This window comes from Homarus americanus, unplaced genomic scaffold (genome assembly GCF_018991925.1).
Source record: "Homarus americanus isolate GMGI-L3 unplaced genomic scaffold, GMGI_Hamer_2.0 scaffold726, whole genome shotgun sequence".
Taxonomy (NCBI): domain Eukaryota; kingdom Metazoa; phylum Arthropoda; class Malacostraca; order Decapoda; family Nephropidae; genus Homarus; species Homarus americanus.
The window spans coordinates 91304-115396 of record NW_024742580.1 but is presented as its reverse complement, the minus strand read 5'-3'; the positions used below and the strand labels follow the sequence as shown (position 1 = coordinate 115396).

Sequence of the window (24093 nt, the reverse complement as noted above, 5' to 3'; positions counted from 1 at the left end):
GTATGTGTGTGTCAGTATGTGGTTATATATATATATATATATATATATATATATATATATATATATATATATATATATATATATATATATATATATTACATACTGATTATCACAGCCTGTTGTCCTGTCACATAATCTTTTTTTTTAATATTGTTAATTTGTGTTATATTCGTCATGTCTCGTTGTCAGTATTTCCCGGACTGTGAACCACATCTATATATCGTAACTAATTTAAAAGGTTTGATAGATTATTTTAAGGAAAGATAGACAAATAAAGGCCCCCACTAAAAGGGAAAACATACCAGGTATAGGTGAATGACTATCAAACGTCAGGGTCATCCATTTGATGGGAGTCGTCGTGCGCCAGGCAGTGTAGTCCTTTTCTATTTTGATATGACGTTGCCAGTCAGGCTGAAAGTGTTGTACGCCTGCCTGGGGGGTAATGGATGGCCTAAACGAGGGTTTGTATTTAAAAATGCGTGTTTTTAGTTTATGATAGCTTTATTGTGAATAGTGCTGGGAAACTCAGCTTTACTGTATGTTGCAGGGAAACTCCGCTCTAACTTATGTTGCAGGGAAATTCAGAAATACTTTGTCGTACAGGGATATTCTGTTCTACTTTTAGGACGGGAATATATACCTATCATAGTACAGGGATAGAATAACACTTTACAGTTTAGGGAAATTCTGTTGTACCTTAAAATGTAGTGAAAATCTGGACTACTTTATACTACAGGAGTCTATTATATTGTACTCGTAAACACAAGACTCACAGGTACTACTCTAACGTCACTACTATAAACACCTGTCAACATTTAAACATAGATAAACAGACTCATCCTCATCATAAGGTTCAACAAGGATTTTAGTGCAATTTAAATGGTCCGTGGAGAGACACATTTAGCTTGGTGATTTCCATTTCAATTTACTTTATTTGATAGTGATAATTAAAGTGATAATTGAATGTTGTTTACACACACACACACACACACACACACACACACACACACATACACACCTTCTCTTCCTTCTCTTCTTCCTGACCTTCCTCCTCCCTCTCTTCTCCCTCTCTTCTCCCTCTCTTCTCTCACGTCATAATTTCCTGCCTCGACCACCACTGTCAACAGGGAGGGTCACGGCTACCTCCACATTGATATGGAGTCATCAGTACCACACCTGCCCAGAGCAACACTGTCACACTCTCCACACCTGTACAAAGCAATACTGTCATACCTACCACACCTGCCCAGAGCAACACTGTCACACCTACCACACCTGTACAAAGCAATACTGTCAAACCTAATTCTATCAATAGAAAGTCTACGGACTTGGCGCACCCTCATTCAACTACCACACCTGTACAAAGCAACACTGCCACACCTACCACACCTGTACAAAGCAAAACTGTCACACCTACCACACCTTCCTAGAGCAACACTCCCACACCTGTACAAAGCAACACTGCCACACCTACCACACCTGCCCAGAGTAACACTGTCACACCTACTACACCTGCCCAGGGCGACATTGTCACACTCTCCACACCTGTACAAAGCAATACTGTCACACCTACCACACCAGTACAAAGCAATACAGTCACACCTACCACACCTGCCCAGAGCAACACTGCCACACCTACCTCACCTGTACAAAGCAACACTGCCACACATAATTCTATCAACAGAAAGTCTACGGACTTGGCGCACCCTCATTCAACTACCACACCTGTACAAAGCAAAACTGTTACACCTACCACACCTGTACAAAGCAACACTGTCACACTCAGCACACCTGCACAAAGCAACACTGTCACACCTACCACACCTGTACAAAGCAAAACACCTACACCTACCACACCTGTACAAAGCTACACTGTCACACTCAGCACACCTGCACAAAGCAACACTGTCACACCTACCACACCTGCACAAAGCAACACAGTCACACCTACCACACCTGTACAAAGTAACACTGTCACACCTACCACACCTGCCCAGAGCAACACTGTCACACCTACCACACCTGTACAAAGCAACACTGCCACACCTCATTCTATCAATAGAAAGTCTACGGACTTTGCGCACCCGCATTCAACTACCACACCTGTACAAAGCAATACTGTCACACCTACCACACCTGCCCATGGCAACATTGCCACACCTACCACACCTGCCCATAGCAAAACTGCCACACCTACCACACCTGTACAAAGCAACACTGTCACACCTACCACACTACCCAGAGCAACACTGTCACATTCTATCTATCTATATCTATCCATCCATCTATCTATCCATCCATCTATCCACACACGCCACACAATACAACTGAGGGAGGGGAAGGAGGAGGAGGACGACTCGCTGACCAGGCAGGTAACAAGGCCTTACCGCCATCCATCATTCACTATTCTCAAATTACTACAGGAACTCCCCCAGGCACCTACCCAGTCAGCAATCCCGTGGTAAATGGCATTGTGTCATGGTCGGTGATATAAGGGAAATAGGTCCCTTTGTGTCCATCTATAAGGGTGAGGTTTAGGTGTAGTTGAGTGTGAGGGTAAGGGCAATTTGGCTGTCTCATATCTGACTAGTGGACGCGAGGGTAAACACAAGTTGAATCGCATCGTCGTGCCCACAACAGTCTCACATTTCGCCTTTCCCTAACAGAACGAATATCTCTCTCTCTCTCTCTCTCTCTCTCTCTCTCTCTCTCTCTCTCTTCTGGCGTCTTTTTTTTCAATTCCTCAAACAATCATAGGTCTATATTTCTTCGTTTCGTTGGTTCAAAAGTCTAACCTAATCTTTGGAATAGTGAGCCGTCGTGCCAGTGAATTTTCGAACCATTGAACCTTCGAATCAGTGAACCTTTGAACCAGTGAACCTTCGAATCAGTGAACCTTCGAACCAGTGAACCTTTGTACCAATAGAGACCATCAGGACCTAGGTAGTCTCCCCACTCCCCCTCCCTCTCCCCCCCCCCCCCTCCCCCCCACCCCCCGCTCCTCACACAGTAACAAAGACACAATCCATCAGACTTGTTCCTCTTCACACGTGTCATGGCTCTCAAGTCAATAATTGGTTGTTTTACCTCATATGATGCGAGATATTAACAGTCAATCACTCAACCACGACAAACAGTTAACCCAGGAATGGAAATGAGATATCCCCCAGTTGATACGAGTGATGAGCTGAATTATTTTGGTTAGGTTAGGTTAGATTTGCTTTGGTTTGGTTAGATTTGGTTAGGTTAGATTTGGTTTGGTTAGGTTGGGTTAGGTATGGTTAGGTTAGGTTAGGTTAGATTAGGTTAGATTAGGTTAGATTAGGCTAGGTTAGGTTTATGTTGACTTTAATTTATATTTAAGACATTGTTTTTAAGGAATACATATATTAACTGTGTGTGTTGACGTTAACGATAAAAAACTCTCTCTCTATGTTGACGTTTTAAACTACCATAAGTCATAGTTAGAGGGAGGGGGATATATGTGTGTTAGTTCCGAAGTAATATGTCATAGTTGTCAAGGAGTTTGGCATCAGGTAACCCATTCTAATAATAGACAAGACTACGTGACATAGTAATACTGTCATAGATAACAATTGAGATTACAGTAACAGGATCTAAATATCTAATTCTTTCTATCACTGTAACTTGTTTCAGTATCTTTGCGTCTATACTCGTTCTATCGCTTATGAATTAATAAAAAACAAAAGAAAGTGCACACTGGGAGTGTATATGGAACCAATACTGAGTTATATAGTATTAAGTATCACCATTCTCGCCCTTCACTTGAGAATCATAAACACAATGATCCTACAACTATAAACGTTTGGAATATCGAAGTGGCTGACAAAGGGAACTCAAATTACAGTATTTACACTCGTCAGTCAATCCAGTTATCTATTCTGCATGTTAAACACTTATGAAATATAGATATTTATCTCTGTATACCCATCCATCAGCAAGACTTTAAAGTTGAATGAAATATATTCTCTCATATTGTCCAGTGATATCGTATTATTAAACTGGTGGTGGAGACAGACCAGCTGCACAGTTCATCACAATGTATCTCTAAATTGTGGCCTCAATGTCAGGCTTGTGTATTACTCCGCTGTGTTTAATAATACGCAATAGGTAAGCCGAACTAGGACAGAATTCATCATTTGCATGTATGATGGGATGTCATTCAATGGTTCAGGCGTCGTTACACTCCACAAGTTTGCATATTGTTGCAAAATATATTAGAGAGAGAGAGAGAGAGAGAGAGAGAGAGAGAGAGAGAGAGAGAGAGAGAGAGAGACACGCGGCTTATTACCAAGGAGATTATGTCGTAGCTTCACTTATTGCCACACACACACACACACACACACACACCGTCCAGGCACCCAACCCATCATTCTTAGATTCTGTTTTAACACCTCGAGACACAGATGACAGAGTAACCAAATTTCAAGCTAGGAATGTCTACTCCACCATAGATAAAGACAAACGTTATATGATTAACTTGAGTGATAAGACATGGGTGATTGTCATGTAATTAAGGAAATATATAAACTGTAGGTGGGGTGAAGGAGGTGAATGGTGAATACATTTACTAATGGGAACTTGTGTGAAGTAGAGGTCGTAAGATAATGACTTGTACTACGAATGTTATTGAATAGAGGTTAATGTTGGTTTGTATATGAATAATAAAATGAATGAGAATGAAAAGTAATGGATTATCAACATAAGTGTATAGCTATAGTGAAGGAATGACTTAGAGATTATCATTGTCTCCAGCTATAGAACATCACCCTACATATGTGAATGAATTTACATAAGAGGATAGACATACCTTTTGAATAAGAATATATCCAGGTGAAAATACAGACTTGGTTTAGAAAGGTGAATTGAATTATCTAGATACAGTTTATGTAATGTTTTTGTGGTAGTTTCAGGAGAGTTTAATATCGTAAGAGCTTTGATAAGAGTATTAATGGTTGGTATAATTGTTACTTAATTATACTATGAGTGAAAGTCATTATGTTTGTGAGAGAAAGTATTTGTGTGTTGGTGAAAGTTATAAAACAAGTATATTTTTTTCTCCACTAGGCTATGGATTAAAGTTAATATATTCAAGGCAGGTGTAGTAATTGGGTGAGCTATCGGAAGACCAGGCAGGATATATAAGACCAACAGGATAGATTAGTGACAATCATTACCTGGGGATTACTGTACCTGTATTATAGCATGTTAATTAAAGTACAGTCACCAAAATACCTGTAATCAGTCGTCAAAGTCTTAGTAATGGTGATGATGTCTCTGTTAAAAGTCTTAAGTTTGAAGTAGATCGCGTGAGTCGCCAGGAAAGTCTTAAAAGTCTTAGGGGAAGGTGTCAGTGCCTGGTCCCCCCCCTCTTCCTCTCCTGGGGCCGGTTTGTTATGATAATAATTCGTTTCTTATCCTTATCACGATAGATAGATAGTGTTATGTTACTGAATTCATTTTAGTATGGCCAACACCTAGATAGCTGCCTAGTGTTTACCTATATATTAATTTCTTTCATGTTTATTGTATTATTTTATTTATTTTATGCTTGCTTAGTTGTTTTTGTTTTTGTGGTCATGATGTTTAATAAATTGCCATCAAACATTTGCATCCTATTTATAGTAAGAGAGAAATATATAATGTATCGATAATGCATGACTATTTAATTATATTTGTTCACTCTATTTAAAACAGATCATATATTTGGAATGATTGTGTTTGCTAAATAGGATCTCGTTTCTCCTTTCTGTTGCAGGACAGTAATATGACTTTCTTGAAGGTAAGGCGACAACAACACCACTACCCCCTCCCACCCATCTCCCCTCCCCCTCTTGGCCTAAACTAACTAAAAGCACAACTTGAGTCACATTAACCTAACAAAAACAATAAAAAGTCAAATAAACAATATAATAATAAATTTTCTATACTAAGTCGCACGAGGCTGTAAAATTTCTTAGATACATTCAAAGTTTTCTGAAACCAAGTAAACTTTTGTCCTCTGAGAATATTTTTACTTCTGACGAAAATTGGATCAACTTTTATTGGTGGTAATTTTAAAAGGGATAATTGTTGATAAAGTTTTAAATGTGTTATCAAGAGTTGCTTTGTGTTGCGGCCGTCAGTTCTGTAATTATTATATACGAGCATGGTTGTGCTTTGAGGGTACTGCTATATATATTCTATTGGTAAATCGTCATGAAGGTCTATCCTAGCTTAACCTAACCTAACCTAACCTGACCTAACTTAACCTAACCTAATCTACCCTAACATATCGAAACGTATTGCACCATAGCCTATCCTATCCTAACCTACCCTGTCTTATCCTGCCCTGCCCTGCCCTGCCTTGCCCAACCCTAACCTAACATAAGCTAATGAACCCTTACCTCCCCCACCCCACCCCACCCCACCCCACCCTACCCCCCACCTACCCCTACCCCTACCCCCCCACCCCTACCCACCCACCCACCCCCCCACCCTACCCCACCCACCCTACCCCACCCTACCCTTATGACCAACAGATCATGAGAATATACTGTAGTTCCTGTAGTCTTGGCCATGTAGAGACCATCCAGCCACATACCCGTAGTTCTTCAGTAGTATGGATAGTCTTAAGAGCTCGTCCACCTGGTCCAGTAGATGTGTTCTTCACGAGAGCTGAGAAAAGGTTTGTTTCATGTACTGTACACTCTTGAACAATTGCACAACGTAGATATATTAAGTTTGTTTTAAGTGTGTGTGTGTGTGTGAGTAATACCTGAAGATTAGACACCCCAGCTTATTTAACTTGAAGATTAATTACCCTAAAGCTTGTCTAACCTAACCTAACCTAACCTAACCTAACCTAACCTAACCTAACCTCTCCCTAAAGCATGAGTGGTGGTTATTCTTCAAGTGATATTCTCTGGGGTGTCTAATCTTCATGTGATACCGTTTCTCAAAGGTATTAGATTATGTTGGTGTTTATGACATTGTAGAAGCGTTAGTAATAGAGAATTTATTTAATGATACTAATGCCTTGTAGGGATGAATTCATAGGCTTTGATGTGTATGAATAAAAACACGAAATTGAATGAGATATAAATCCGTTTTGAGTTATTGAATGGTAGTGGCGGTACGAGAGAGAGAGAGAGAGAGAGAGAGAGAGAGAGAGAGAGAGAGAGAGAGGAGACGGGTGAACATTCGCTTGGAGGAAGTTCTAAATAATGAACCTTTTCGCGTGGTAGAGGGGAACGCCTGGCGATGTGGGGTGCTCTTGCTGGTGAAAGTGATGACGTTCACCACACCAGGAGCTTCACCCACACTAACAACGCCACCGGATATCACTTTAAGATACTAAATTGCCGCCAATATCGCCAAATTGCCGCCAACACCGCCAAATCAAGCCTGATACGGGTAAATGGTCCCAGATTCCTCACCTCCACGCAATATATTGTCCGGAAAATGCCATTTTCTTCCCTTAGGGAATTTCTGAAGACCGATTTTCCTCCGCCCAGAAAGTGAATTTTATCTGTACGGCGAAGTGATTTTAGATCCCTGGAGCTGCGTGCGTGCGTGTGTGTGCGTGAGTGTGTGCGTGCGCGCGTGACCTTTTAATCAGTTTCCAACAATTTCCTCGTCTATTTTGGTAAATTTCTTCAAATATTAGAGTTTAGATGGGTAACTTATTCACTAAGCCTCGCATCATGGTAAAAGACAGGAAACTCCATCACGTTTCCCTGTGATAGGATTATTTCTCTGTGTGTGTTTATCACGAGGGTCAGAAACCTTATGAATTGCCTTAGCCTCCGTGTCTGCGGCTGACACTTAACTCATAACAAAGAGATTGTATGTATGAGGCGAACAAGTCGAGGGAAGACCTGCCTGTCCCCTTCACCCCTCGACCGAGTAGGTTTCTGATGTATTAAAAACTCTGGCTCAGTGACAGCTCAGCCCCGAGCTTCTGTGGGACTCAGCAGAGAGACACGAGTACTACCAACATCCCCCAATGGCCTCCTTATACCTCACTCTACCTCTCGTGCTGACCTCACACTAGGCCAGTAGGTGAGGTCCTTATCCACCACACACTGAGGCAGTAGGTGAGGTCCTCCTCCACCACACACACTGAGGCAGTAGGTGAGGTCCTCCTCCACCACACACACTAGGCCAGTAGGTGAGGTCCTCCTCCACCACACACACTGAGGCAGTAGGTGAGGTCCTCCTCCACCACACACACTGAGGCAGTAGGTGAGGTCCTCCTCCACCACACACACTGAGGCAGTAGGTGAGGTCCTCCTCCACCACACACACTAGGCCAGTAGGTGAGGTCCTCCTCCACCACACACTGAGGCAGTAGGTGAGGTCCTCCTCCACCACACACTGAGGCAGTAGGTGAGGTCCTCCTCCACCACACACTGAGGCACACACATACTTCATTGTGGCCTTCATATTTACCACACACTAGGGCGGCAAGTAAGCACGTCCCTCGCCACACAGGCGTGTCCACACATCCAGCGGGTGTTGACAAAAGCTGAGAGTGTCAACACTGGAGAAGCTGGGTATTACGGCCGACTGTAGGACGTGCGAGGAGGAAAGGACAAGCGTTTTGCGTTTGTTGATGTTCCATGTTTGTAGGGAGCGAGTAGTAGGTAGGAGGGACTAATGTACACGGGAGGTATATGATGGCTGTGTGGCGCGAGTGTAAAGCGTCATCACCAGACTATCATTTACTCACAGCTTAACTGAGGCCGCAGAAAACAACAACAGGTATATCAGTGTCCCGTGTTTGTGGTCAGCTGAGACTAGTGTGTTGTACCTCTGTATCAGCTGTGAGGTAGGTACGCGTCTTGCTTCAAAGGGACACCGCATTATTCTCACAATCTTCTCCCTACGTGGAAAATATGAATGGACAGAGTTTAAAATAGTTTCTTGCTACATTTACCAGCTGTAGCAGTCTGGCTCCTTCTCACGGTCTGGGTACAATATTTATCACCACGACGAGATAAAGAGGAGCCGCCTTTAATTTAACCTTATCGATGAATTTTAATTTATATCCTGAAGTCAATTTTACTCTTCATTATTCACGAAAACAATTCACAGGATGTTAAACCAAATATAGTGTGATTATTCAAAATATATAACAGGTCATTCACTATTCAGAGGAAATTCATAATAGTGAGGAAATATTCATATGTTTTTTACTGAAGGTTCAATGGTGACACGTGGCGTTTGACTCGACAGTTTTTAATTATTTATCTTAAACATTCCTTTGACTACAGACAGCACTACAGACACCACTACAAACAGCACTACAAACACTACAAAAGACACCACTACAGACACCACTACAGACACCACTACAGACACCACTACAGACACCACTTCAAACACTACAAAAGACACCACTACAGACACCACTACAAACACCACTACAGACACCACTACAGACACCACTACAGACACCACTACAGACACCACTACAGACACTACAAAAGACACCACTACAGACACCACTACAGACACCACTACAGACACCACTACAGCATCCAATAATTGAGACAACAAGTTCGGTTTTAAAGACATATCATTGAGGTACAGTGCGTCAGTGGAAGGTTACAGCGGTACAGTGAATGAATGAAAAGGTTACAGCGGTACAGTGAATGAGTTCAAGGTTACAGCGGTACAGTGAATGAATGAAAGGTTATAGCGGTACAGTGAATGAGTTCAAGGTTACAGCGGTACAGTGAATGAATGAAAGGTTATAGCGGTACAGTGAATGAGTTCAAGGTTACAGCGGTAGGTTAGTTCAAGGCGGTACAGTGAATGAATGAAAGGTTACAGCGGTACAGTGAATGAGTTCAAGGTTACAGCGGTACAGTGAATGAATGAAAGGTTATAGCGGTACAGTGAATGAGTTCAAGGTTACAGCGGTACAGTGAATGAATGAAAGGTTATAGCGGTACAGTGAATGAGTTCAAGGTTACAGCGGTACAGTGAATGAATGAAAGGTTACAGCGGTACAGAATGAGTTCAAGGTTACAGCGGTACAGTGCGTCAATGGATGGTTTCAACGGTACAGAATGCAAGTAAAAATCCTTGTGTATGCATTTATGTTATATATGTATATATATATATATATATATATATATATATATATATATATATATATATATATATATATATATATATATATGTATATATATGTATATATATATATATATATATGAGTGTGTTTATACGTTTTTAAGCATTTGTGTATGGCCATAATAAGACATTTGAAGAGAGAGAGAGAGAGAGAGAGAGAGAGAGAGAAAATTGCGTCAATGTCAAAAATAAATAAACTTATATAATGAAAAGAATACGATAACAGGTGTACAAGAGAGCCATGATAACTGGGGGATGAAGATAATCTGATAACCTAACCTAACCTAACCTAACCTACCTCGTCCAGTTAAGGGAGAAAGATATTGAATGGATCTTCCTTTGTGAGTCTTGACCAAAGCTTCTGGCGGAATCCGACCACCCCAGTCTTCTTTTATCTTCAGCTGTTCCTCCCTCTCTCGTTCCCTCCCTTCCCCTTCCCTCCCTCCTTCCTTCCCTTCCTCCTTCCTTCCCCTTCCTCTTCCTCCCCCCCCCCCTTCTATTCCTTTCCTTTCCCCCCTTCTCTTTGTTTTCGTATGTGTGTCTAGAGTGAAAGAGAGAAAACGACAGACAAAAATGATAAACAGATAGAGAGGCATAGAGAGACAAACAGACATAGAGACAAAGAGAGAGACAGACACAGACACAACCTGACAGAGTTCAAATTCCCTCGATACAAGGAATATATCGCCTCTCTCAACCCCGGTATTGTGACGTGTACAAATCAGCTTCTCCGAGTTATAAGACACTCCCCTTTCCCCTCCTCTCCCCTCCCCTTCCCTTTCCCTCTCCCCTCCTTACCCTCCCTTTCCTCCCCTACCCTCCCTCCCCTCCCTCCCCATCTCTTCCCTCTCCCCTAGCCCTTCCCCTCCCCTCCCCCATCTCTTCCCTCTCCCCCTAGCCCTTCCCCCTCCCCCACTGCCATCATGGTCTTGTTATAACGCGTCTCAGGTACACTTTGCTGTATACATATCCTTGTTGCCCGTATCCTGGTGTATATGTATACTGGCTGTACCTTACGTATCTCAGATGTATGTTATTGTATACATATTCTAAGTATACATACCCTAGTTATACAGTGTTCTAAATACATATTAGGTATACATTGTTATATACATATAGCCTGAATATATACTATAATACATCCGTGTTTATCTTACGTTAAAAAAACATTATAATTCTTACTGTTAACGACACAACTACGAAATATCTACCAAACTACCAGTGACCTTAAACCATTGACCTCATAATTCCAATACAACAAAATATAAATTATCCTTATAAATCAGTAAACCAATTTATCAACACTTCTGGGGTATGTTGTCAAAATAAACAGACTGGAGGCCACTTCAACACCCTCGTGGACTGAGTTAAAAAAACACCACAAATCCGATCATAGCATAAAATATAGGTCACTTTACCTGATATACAAGGCAAATCTAGGTTCCTGTGACACAATGGTAGGTGAATATGTGAGGGAAGATGATATTTATGTAAAGTCAATTTGCCTGAATTCCCTCTGAACGGAAAATTGGAATACTCATAAGACACTCACTGGAATTACCATGTTTAGGTCTTCATACATAGAGGTTACCTGGTGTGTGTGTGTATGTGTGTGTGCGCGTGCGTGTTTGCGTGTGCGTGTGTGTATGCGTGTGCCTTTTCGACAGCTGTAATATTTATTTAATTTGACAATATTTTACTTAGAGAACCAAGTGTATGTATGTGTATACTCTCTCTCTCTCTCTCTCTCCCTCCCTCTCCCTCTCTCATCTGCCCTATAGAGACTCAGCACCAGGACAAAATACCCCAATTTAGATTTCCATAATAATGACGGTGAGAAGATTCCTGTTGGGTGATGCTGTCCCATCCCTATCACACCCTGCACCACCCTGTACCACCCTGCACCACCCTGTACCACCCTGTCCCATCCCTATTACACCCTGTACCACCCTGTACCATCATGTTCCCTCCCTCCCTCCCTCTCCCTTACCTTCCCATTCTTCCTTCCCTCTTTATCAATCCCTCTCCCTCATCACACAATCCCCTACAAATTCCTCTTACTCCCTCTCATTCACTCCCTCTATATTCCTTCACACACACACACACACACACACACACACACACACACATGTACGATCCTCAACCACCCAATAACCACACACACTCTCTCTCCCACACACACACACACACACACACACACACACACACACACACACATGTACGATCCTCAACCACCCAATAACCACACACACTCTCTCTCCCTCTCACACACACACACAGACGGAGGTGGCGCTGATGTATGACGCGGTGCAGCTCTTCGCCAAGGCCCTACACGACCTGGACCGCTCCCGCCATATCGACGTGACGCCCCTAGAGTGTGACGGAGACATTACCTGGGTCCATGGTAACTCCCTCATCAACTACATGAAGTGGGTAAGTGTCTAATTGGTCCATGGCAATTACTTATTAACTACCGTATTTCATGGCAACTCTTCACTCCCTCCCTATTCCATGAGGAGGGAGAGTGTGGAGGGGGAGGGGGGTAGGGAGGGGAGGGAAGAGTTGTAGGGGGAGGATAATAGGGGAGGGTGAAGAGGTGAAGAGAAGAGATGAAGGGGGTAAGAGGGGGGTTGAAGAGGGGAAGATGGGGGCGGGGGGGGGGTTGACACGTGTAAGTTAATTAGTTTTTCATGTCACCTGAGAAAAAATAATAATTTTCACGGTGCATTTGACACGTTGAGGTAACACTAATCCACCAGATAATGTGATATTATTAATGGTTCGGTGAGGTGAGGTTTGGTTAGGGTGTCTAATCTTCAGGTGATCTGGTATATCGTGTGTGGTGATACTAGGTCAGGTCACTGCACCTTTCCACACGTAACTCATACAACATTAAGCAGATTCACACCTGAGACACCTGTGTAAATCCGACCATTTAAATCTTCGCTATTTTTATCTTCTTGGACGATGTGTACCACCTGTTGCCTGCTACCTGAGAACCTAATGGCATCCGAGTCTCAAATCTTCCTACGTAATTTTTTCACTCGTTTGGAAATATGAGGATGTATCTAATTGGTTCATTTAGCTCCGAGACAAAGTTGAATTCTCGAACGTTGTTATGCTAAATATCTCCTCTTGCTCGAGTTATAGGGACAATGATCTGCCTTTCTTAAGCTACGACTCAAAAATGGATTCTCAAATGTTCGTACGTCAAATTTTCCACATAATGGAAAGATGAAAACGCGTGTAAGGAGGTCACTTGAGCGAGGAGTCAAAGGCGAATTCCTCAAAAATCCAACGTTAGGTTAGGTTAGGTTACCCCTGGCGTAATGTAAATATGAACGTACGAATCTTTGACAATGTGGAACTGGCATCCCTCTGACTTATCTTAACTCAAGAGGATTTACAGGACAATGTTGATGTCGATCTACGTGACAAATAATGAACAGGAAACTTAATAAAGAGGCAGTACTTCCTCTCAGGGGTTAGTAAAGATCCAACAGGTGTGCAGGTATGACCATACTCCCAGGTGTTGGTCATAGATGTGTGTGGTGATAAAGTCGTGTTCAGGATTTTGTGGATCTGGAAAATGTAAGATGATTTGTAAGATGTGTCGTGTTTTTTCCTATGCCAAGCCACAAATTTACTCACCCACCCACTCACCCACCCACACCCACCCACCCACCCACCCACCCACCCACCACTCCACCCACCTCCCCTCCCACTCCACCTCCCCACCCACTCACTCCCAAGACATTCAGGACCCCACGGAAACCCCCTCATAGCTCCCACTCATTTTTCCCTCCCCACTCACTCTCGGTCTTGCCAGTTCCATCCATTACTGCGGGTTCTTCAGTCCACCTTCTTAACCTCCTCCGTCTCTCCAGCTTTACCAAAGGTCACTCAGGATTTACAATATATAAAAGCTTGTGCTGAAGATGTGAATAAATTTTCAAACTCTTGTGATGTGGGGGGGAGGGACAGGTTAACACATCTTTGGTTTATTGTCCTGGTTATATTTCAACACATCTCTGGTATACTATCCTGGGAGGCTGATCTCATCACAGCCCTGAGAGATCTGAGAGATGGTCACTTAGTGGGTGATTCTATACATGAATGGAGGGAATACATATCTGTATTGTCTCTGTATTGAAGGTTATGTATACTAACCCTCTGTAATATTTATGTAATATAATACCTGTATCTCCTGTAATACTTTACGATAAATAACAGACCCCCCAAAAAATCAAAATCATATAATTAAAAAAAATAACAAAATTAAGAAGAAATTACGAGGATATTACAAAGTTAATTAACTGTTCATATAAGCTGAAAAATCTCTCACGGTGCATTACACAGTGTCTTAATAACCTAACTTAACCTAACCTAGCGGTGATAAGAGAGCATCATTCACACAAGAGTTATATAAATAGCCCAGGAGTTAAGAAATTATCCAAATAACGGTAAACTGGTGGATAAATGATAACAGGTAGTGGGGTGATGCCAGGTGAACAGGTAGTGGGGTGGTGCCAGGTGAACAGGTAGTGGGGTGGTGCCAGGTGAACAGGTAGTGGGGTGGTGCCAGGTGAACAGGTAGTGGGTGGTGCCAGGTGAACAGGTAGTGGGGTGGTGCCAGGTGAACAGGTAGTGGGGTGGTGCCAGGTGAACAGGTAGTGGGGTGGTGCCAGGTGAACAGGTAGTGGGTGAGTCAAGACAGGTGATTGAAGAGGGACATAAAAAAAAAACTTTATTCTCCAGTATATCGGAAAACAATTTATATATACACTATAAAATAAATGACTTGGTTATACATTAGATCATATAAGAACGTATATAATATAAACCAAAGTGTATAAATTGTATAGAATTGAGTTATATATATATAGAACCCTCCTATGGCCGCTCCATAAAGACAATAGTTAGACAGTAAGCATCTTTATAAACAAAACAAATGCTCCTTTATGACAATAGTTAGTGAACGTCTTTATAAACACCAACAAACGCCGTTCCTTTTAGACCCGAGACACACGCCTTAAAAATCTTGAGAGAGTGAAGACAGTGTAGCTAGATAGCGCCATTAATCTCTCACCCTGTATAAATTCATCCTATATTTTACAACACCTGAGGCACATGGCAGGCGAGTGTCTCTAACGCGCTGAGACATAAAAGTATCTCTCACATTTTTGTAGGCACGTGGGTTTATGTATGACAAGATGAGATATAACTATTGTATTTTATTTCACACACGTTGAGACACATTGCTATCTCTTGTATATGTCTCTCTTATGATGAGAGATAAAAATTAAGTCTGTCTCTCACATTTATATCCGATTTACACAAGATCAAACACAAACACCAAAAAATTCTCTCATTTTTTGTCTCACACTCACACTGAGACATCAAACTATCTATGTCTCTCACGCTAACACACACAAAAAAACTATTCCTCATTTGCATCTCTCATTCCCTGTAGGCTAAAACCACCTCTTGTCTCTCTCACTATAAGATACAAATTTGACTTTAACTTGTATGTGTTTAGGTTCTAAGCTGGACCTTGTGTGTGGTAATTGGTGCAGTGGCGTCGAGATGTTTGGGTTTATGTACGCAATGGAAGGGAGGGGGAACGGAGAGGGAAGAGGGACATGGAGAGGGAGGGGAAACAGAGAGGGGAGATGGAGAGGGAACGGAGAGGGAAGAGGGACATGGAGAGGGAGGGGAAACAGAGAGGGGAGATGGAGAGGGAACGGAGAGGGAAGAGGGACATGGAGAGGGAGGGGAAACAGAGAGGGGAGATGGAGAGGAGGGAAACAGAGGAGATGGAGAGGGAGAAGGAGGGAAAGCAGAGAGGGAATGGGGAAAAGGGAGAGGGAATGAACAACAGGAAAAGGAAAGAGAGAGAGGAGGAAGGGAAACAAAGGGAAAGGGTAAGAGAAAGAGGGAAAGGAAAACAGGGGAAAAGGGAAGATAGAGAAGGAGGGGAGAGAGGGAAAAGAAGAGGGACAGACAGACAGACAGAGAGACAGACAGAGAGACAGACTAGTAAATAAATAGACAGAAAACAAGGGATAGAAAGTAATTGAGATGGGGAGAATCAGAGAGAGAGAGAGAGAGAGAGAGAGAGAGAGAGAGAGAGAGAGAGAGTCAGAAAAAGAAAAATCTGTGAACTAGAGAGAGAGAGAGAGAATAAAGATAGTGAAAGTGAGATAACGTCGTCGGGTCTGCCTTCCAGTCATTGATCAGCCCGGGAGTGTTTGTATTCATATATTCTTCAGTGCTGATGAATGGGTCTGGCGCTACACGGGGGTTTATCCTATACTGGTGTGTGTTAGAGTGTGTTGGGGTGTGTTAGAGGTGTGTTGGGGTGTGATAGAGGGTTGTTTTAGAGTGTGTTGGGTTGTGATAGAGGTGTGTTGGGGTGTTGGATATGAGTTATTTAGAGTATATGTTGGGGTGTGTTAGAGGTGTGTTGGGGTGTGATAGAGTGTGTTGGGTTGTTTTAGAGGGTGTTGGGGTGTGTTGGGGTGTAAGAGGGTGTTACTGGTAGAGTGTGTGGTGGAGGATAATAAACCCCAGCACTAATACTTTAATATTTACCTTCTTCAGGAACAAGGCTCCCCACTAGCAGCACCTACCTCTCCTTACATTAAAGCTGGTCCCTCCTGCTGGCTCTTCAACTCATAAATTCTGAATTTTTTGGCTGACGGAGACGAAGAGTTAGTTTAAATTCCGCTCTGGTCCGCCTCATCATTGTCGCGGTGAGGCCCTAGTGAGTGGCTCTACTGGGGACCCTGGGGGACCCTAAATAAGACCTAGGAAGGAGGCCCTGAGTATTCTACAGAAGGAAAACCATTCAGGGACATTATCAAAGGGGGGGGGGGTTGTTTTAGCAATCCTATGATGATCAGGGGTATCCAAGTGAGGTACCCTTTTGAGTTCCTTTGTTAGGGATTCTTGTGGTGATGTAGGACTCCGACTAGTAACCCTGTTGAGGATTCCTTCGAGGATTCTTGCAAGAAGTTATCGTGGGAGACTCAGGGTCATGTTAATACACTTTGATAACTGATGATTTATTTTGTTTTTAACCTTAAAACAACAGGAAGAGAAATAAAGCAGTACTACAATCACTACTAGACACTATAGTCACCACCATCACTAACAACCACAACTACTTCCTTGATCACCACCATCACTAACAACCACAACTACTTCCTTGATCACCACCATCACTAACAACCACAACTACTTCCTTGATCACCACCATCACTAACAACCACAACTACTTCCTTGATCACCACCATCACTAACAACCACAACTACTTCCTTGATCACCACCATCAGTCTCACCACCACAACCACGACTATCACCTCAACCACCACTACCACCACTACCTCAATCACTCTCACTACCAACACCATCACCGCAACTAACACGATCACTATCTCAATCACTATCACCACCACCAACATCACCACTATCACCACCAGCACTACCACTGTCACCACCAACAACACCATCACCACCACCACCACCTGTCACTCCACCTTAAAATAGAGGTGTGGTGGTAAGCTGGTTGTCACCTCACCAAATCCGCTGCCAGTTACTGTGAGGTTTTCCCTGTTGTGGCTGTATGTGGGTAGTGGTGGTAGTAGTGGTGGTCGTAGTGGTGGTAGTGGTGGTGGTAGTAGTGGTGGTATCTCATAATACATACAAACTTTTGATGCCCCAAAAACTAAGACATAAAGAGAGTCCACACACACACACACACACACACACACACACACGGGGTTCATTTGATCGTATCGAAGCGAAATTTTCCAACGTCGATTTGATGAAGCTTTGTGCGACCACCGCTGATGATCCAAGCTTACTCTCTTCAATACCTCATAACCCGTGTCAGGTCTCATTAGTCTCTAGCGCCTACGTCAGCGAGTACGTTTACGCTTGCTTCTGCGTCAGCATCTGTATCTGCGTTAGCGTATGCATCATCGTCTATCTCAGCGTTTGTGTCTACGTCGGAATCTGCCTTTGTGTCAACGTTTGTGCTTGCGTCAGTGTTTGTTTTTTTATCTGCGTTTACCCTTGTGTCTGTGTCTGCATCTGCGTTAATGTCGGCATCCCAAATAGTTAAACTTTTGGATCGAACTGTACCAAATCAACCCCCCGCCCCCACCCCACGCCCCGCCCGGCCCAGTAATACAACTGAACGGTACTTAGCGTAAACTTTGTGACAAGTCGGGTGAGTTTGCCGCGCAGTGGGAGAACTTGTACCCACTCCGCGGAAATTTGGGTCCAATTTGGCTTCGTTATTATTATTACATTTGTTAGTCAAATTGAACATCAATGGCATAAAGTTATTAGCTGATGTCTGACCCTCTGAAACACCTAACAAATCCCACCGGACAAAATTCGGCTCTGGACAAAATCCATCATTGGACGAAAAAAAATTCCCAACAAACAAGAGATCAGTCCCCCGCTACTCAAGCAGACAATGTTGCCGGCACTGTATTCGACCACCTTCACTTCCTCAACTGTAAAATTAGGTACCCATCCACAGCTTGGATTTTCTCAGGGTAAGAATTCTCTGCTAAGATTTTTTTTCCCAGCGGAGTTTTGTCCCAGAACAGGAATGGTTCAGCACAGCCATAAACTATTGGGGAAGATATAAGAGGTGTGTAGGAGACGTCGAGACCAGGGACTAGGAACACTACAGCTGGCCAGGAGATGTAGAGGTGGAAGTGGGGTGTTAAGGTGGTGTTGTGGTCCTCGAGGCTTATTAGACCAACTCTTTGTAAACTGAAGCCTTCTAGTGTTACCTTATGTAAGACGAGGGTTGTCAAGGCTTTTAGCTCTGCAACTCGAGATTTCTACCTTTGAAGCTTCGAATTCTTGTCCTTTATTTTGAGATTTCCTTCGCTTGAATCTTCTAATCCAAAGCTTCCAATCTTTGAATCTTCTTATCTGAAGCTATTAACTCTTGAAACTTTTAATCCGGGGTTTCCCTTCCTTGAATCTTAGAACCCTCGGCTTCCTGCTCACGAAACTTCTAAACCGAGGCTTCCAACTCTTGAAGCTGCTAATTCAAGGCTTCGAAACCTTGAAACGTTTAATCAGAAGCTTACTCTCTCCCCACCCAGGTCCAGGTGAACGGGCTGACAGGTCTCATCAAGTTCGACACAGAAGGCTTCAGACGTGACGTAACGCTTGATATTGTGGAGCTGACGAAGGAAGGACTGGACCGTGTGGGCAGGTGTGTGTCAGGCAGGTGTGTCGTGTGTCAGGCAGGTGTGTGTCAGGCAGGTGTATCGAGTGGACAGGTGAGTGTCAGGCAGGTATGTCGCGTGAACAGGTGTGTCAGGCAGGTGTGTCGTGTGGGCAGGTGAGTGTCAGGCAGGTGTGTCGTGTGAACAGGTGTGTGTCAGGCAGGTGTATCGAGGGGCAGGTGAGTGTCAGGCAGGTATGTCGTGAACAGATGTCAGCTGCAGGTGTGTCGTGTCAAGCAGGTGTGTCAGGCAGGTGTGTCTTGTGAACAGGTGTGTCGTGAGCAGGTGAGTGTCAGGCAGGTGTGTCGTGTGGGCAGGTGTGTGTCAGGCAGGTAGTCGTGGGCTGTCAGGGAAAGTGTCAGCCGTGTTTGTGTGTGTGTGTGTGTGTGAAAGGGAGAATTTACAGGCCGGCAATCCAATATTCATTCGCTTTATGTCCAGCAAAATTACCTGTGTAGCCCGATTTTAATCAACTATATTTGTGTGGGTATAGACTGTGTATCTAAATTGTGTCTGTGTGAATATACGCGTGGAGAGAGAGAGAGAGAGAGATTTGTATGTTACCCAACTCAATAGTCTTTTATCTAACGCGAAATTTACTTGTATATGACAATCAAAAAACGCTTATGTGTGTGTGTGTGTGTGTGTGTGTGTGTCTATTGTGTGTGTGTGTGTGTGTGTCTATAAAGTGTGTGTGTGTGTGTGTGTGTGTTTTTACGTGCGAATACAAATGTTGTGTTTAGAGAGAGAGAGAGAGAGAGAGAGAGAGAGAGAGAGAGAGAGAGAGAGAGATTATGCAAATTAGCCAATCCAATACACCCTTTATGTCATGCAAAATTTACCTGCACAGAGAAATATTAATTGGTTGTACCTGTCTGTGCCCTGGACCAGGTGGGACCCAAACAATGGAGCCAACTATACCAGAACGTTCAGCGAGGTACAGCAAGGCATCGTTGAGAGCCTTCAGAATAAGACCCTCATCATTACTAGCATTCTTGTGAGTCTTTCCGAGTCTTTAAAGGAACATTTTGGAGTTCTCTTGGGGGTCTTAGTGTACAGGAGTCTTTTTTTTAAGGATAACAGGGACTTCATTTTAGGTCTTTGTTGATATACAGGAGGTCTTTCCGAGTCTTTTAAGTACAGGAACACTGGGAAATTTTTAGTCTTTTTTTTTTAATAGACGGATACATTGTGAGTCTTTTTAGGGGGGGGGGGGTTAATATGAGTCTTTGTCGCCTCCTACCTCATCATACCTTATCATTATATCCAGGTAGATTTTATCATTATACCACTGAGAGACATTTACATCATTTATCAACATTATCTACACAGGCTGCCCTTTCACTGTACTAAGATAGACATCATTATCATCATCATCATCATCACTATACCATAAGCTACCCCTAAGCTATATTAATATAAACATCATTATCACCATCATCATCATCACTATACCATAAGCTACCCCTAAGCTATATTAATATAAACATCATTATCACCATCATCATCATCATCAATATACCATAATCTACACCTAAATTATACTAATACAAACATCATCACCATCATCATCACCATCATCACCATCACCACCACCATCACCATCATCACCATCATTACACCAACAGGCCGCCCCTTACACCATGCTCAGGGAAACGTCAGAACAGATGACGGGTAATGATCGCTATGAAGGCTTCTGTATCGACCTGATTCAAGAGATTTCGCAGATCCTGGGTTTCAACTATACCATTAAGATCGCAGGAGACAGTCAGCACGGCAAGCTAGATAAGAAACTGAACAGGTGGAACGGCATGATTGGCGAGCTACTAGATCAGGTGAGAGAGAGAGAGAGAGAGAGAGAGTAAATCAAAGACAATAAAATAGAGTAATAAATAAAATACAGAAGAGAAAAACAGAAAAAATGTGTAAAATAGACAAATATAATAAAATACAGCTATAAGAGATAAAGAAAGAAATATAGTTAAAACGAGAGAAAGAGTGAGAGACAAAGAGAGATAAAGGGAGATACAGAGTATATATATAGTAGTATTTGTTCCTCCCTCAGAAAGCGGACGTAGCTATTGGGGACCTCACCATTACCTATGAGAGGGAACAGGAGGTCGACTTCACTATGCCATGGATGAACTTAGGTAATATGTCAAAACCTTTTCCCATTTTTCACTATTTTGAAGCTATTTTCCACTATTTTTTCATTTTTCCCCCACTAATTTTCAGGCTTTTTTCCAGTATTTTCTTTTTTCCCACTATTTTTCAAGCTTTTTCCCTATATTTTTCAAGCTTTTACCACTATTTTTCCCTTTTCCCAGTAATTTTCAAGCTTTTTTTCCAGTATTTTCCCTTTTTCTGATATTTTTCAAGACTTTACCACAAATTTTCCTTTATTCCATTATTTTTCAAGTTTATCCCACTTTTTTTCAAGCTTTTCTCTATATTTTCCAGCTTTTACCATAATTTTCCCCTTTTCCTACGAATTTTCAAGCTTTTTCCTTTATTTTTCCCTTTTTCACTATTTGTCAAACTTTTTTCTATTATTTTTCAAGTTTTTTTGGTCAATGTGTCTTCAGGTGTATAGTTGTTGATGTTATGCTGTAGAATTTTAGTTACTCTTAAGTTTTAATATAAGAATTGTGTTAAGTGTTGACTACCCATCACCTGAGAGAGGGGAGGACAGAGTGTAGCAAGGAAGAAGAAGAGGAGGTGAGAGGAAGAGGAGGTGGGAGGAAGAGGAGGAAGAGGAGGTGGGAGGAGAGGAGGAGGTGGGAGGAAGAGGAGGTGGGAGGAGGTGAGAGAAGAGGAGGTGGGAGGAAGAGGAGGTGGGAGGAAGAGGGAGGGGGAGGAAGAGGAGGGAGGAAGAGGAGGTGGGGAGGGAAGAGGAGGTGGGAGGAAGAGGAGGTGAGGTGGGGAGGAAAGGGAGGGGGGGGAGGAAGAGGAGGTGGGAGGAAGAGGAGGGGAGGAAGAGGAGGTGGGAGGAAGAGGAGGTGGAGAGGAAGAGGAGGTGGGAGGAAGAGGAGGTGGGGAGGAAGAGGGAGGTGGGAGGAAGAGGTGGGAGGAGGGGGAGGAAGAGGAGGTGGGAGGAAGAGGAGGTGGGAGGAAGAGGAGGTAGGAGGAGGAAGAGGTGGGAGGAAGAGGAGGTGGGAGGAAGAGGAGGTGAGAGGAAGAGGAGGTGAGAGGAAGAGGAGGTAATATCAAAGTGTGCGTGGGTGATTAATTATAGAAAGGGGAGAGTTGATAAAAATAGGAATAATGAGAGAGAGAAAGATAAAAGAGACAAAGAGTAGAACGGAGGAAGGGAGATAATATGAGAGATAGAGAGAAGAAGGGATGGAAAGATGGATAAAATGAGACAGAGAGACAGGACTGGACAGGAGAGAGAGAGAGATAAGAAAGAACGACTAATCAAGACAGACAGGCAGAGCGAGTGAGGGCAGCTGAGAGAGAGTAGGAAGGAGAGGAGGAAAGTCAAGAGGGAGTTTAGTCGTAGTAGTAGTCGTAGTAGTAGTAGTAGTAGTAGTAGTTGTAGTAATAATAGTAGTAGAAGTTATAGTTATTATTATGAGTATTAGTTTAAGGCTTCACGCCACTATTAGGCTTCACAATACCATTAACACTTCACAACACCGAGTCTTCACAAAACACCATCAAGTTTTCACAGCACCATTAAGGCTTCATCACCACTGAAGCTTTCACATTACTATTAGGCTCCACAGCACCATTAAAACTTTCCACCAATGAAGCTTTCACCTTGATTCTCCCTCGCAGGCATCACTATCCTGTACCGGAAGCCCACGAAGAAGCCTCCAAATTTATTCAGCTTCCTCTCGCCGCTGTCCCTTGACGTTTGGCTCTACATGGCAACTGCTTACCTCGGTGTCTCCCTCCTACTGTTCGTTTTAGCAAGGTCAGTGTATCTGTGTTGTGGGTGTGTCTCTGTGTGAAGTAAGAAAGTCTGACTATCCATAATCCCCCAAAAGCAACTTCGTAATTGAAATCCCTCTTTTGGTTTATATCTCAACAATAAGCTTAAAACCTAAACCAAGACATATAATAAAACATACCTAATACCTCCCAGTAAAAGGTTTATATTGACTGAAGTTGACCCTCAAACTTGTATAATTAATTCGTGGCTTTAAATAGGAAATAGATTCATAATTATAGGTATCTGTCTTTATATATTTCACTGGTATGGTCTTATATATCAACGTTATATTTTTTTTTCAAGATGTATTATAAAGGTGAATATATAACGTGTCTAGTAACACCTCATCATCACCTACCGTCAAGAAAATATACAAGATGAGAATACATTGAACTCTCGAGTCTTTCCTTAAACAAACAACAGAATATAAATGTTAAAACCAGATAAAGAAATGCCGTAGGTCAGTTTCAACAAGTGTGTAGAAGAACGGCTTTACACGAACGGCTTTACAAGAATGGCTGCGCAGGAACAGCTTTATAAGGACGGGTGCACAGGAACGGCTTTACAAGAACGGGTGCACAGGAACAGCTTTACAAGAACGGGTGCACAGGAACGGCTTTACAAGAACGGGTGCACAGGAACGGCTTTATAAGGACGGGTGCACAGGAACGGCTTTACAAGAACGGGTGTACAGGAACGGCTTTACAAGAACGGGTGTACACGAACGGCTTTACAAGAACGGGTGTACACGA

At 42.8% G+C, this 24093-nt stretch overlaps 1 protein-coding gene across 7 annotated transcripts in view; it reads left to right on the top strand.

Moving 5' to 3' along the window:
• The window catches only part of LOC121876955 (glutamate receptor ionotropic, kainate 2-like), a 152537-nt gene that overhangs the window by 104988 nt on the left and 23456 nt on the right, over positions 1-24093 (top strand). For all 7 annotated transcript variants that reach the window (XM_042382538.1, XM_042382541.1, XM_042382537.1 and 4 more), the window contains 7 exons: positions 5780-5803; positions 12424-12576; positions 19279-19391; positions 20296-20401; positions 21033-21239; positions 21470-21554; positions 23185-23323. In XM_042382538.1, coding sequence (XP_042238472.1) covers positions 5780-5803; positions 12424-12576; positions 19279-19391; positions 20296-20401; positions 21033-21239; positions 21470-21554; positions 23185-23323 — 827 coding nt within the window. The remainder of the gene's footprint in view (positions 1-5779; positions 5804-12423; positions 12577-19278; positions 19392-20295; positions 20402-21032; positions 21240-21469; positions 21555-23184; positions 23324-24093) is intronic.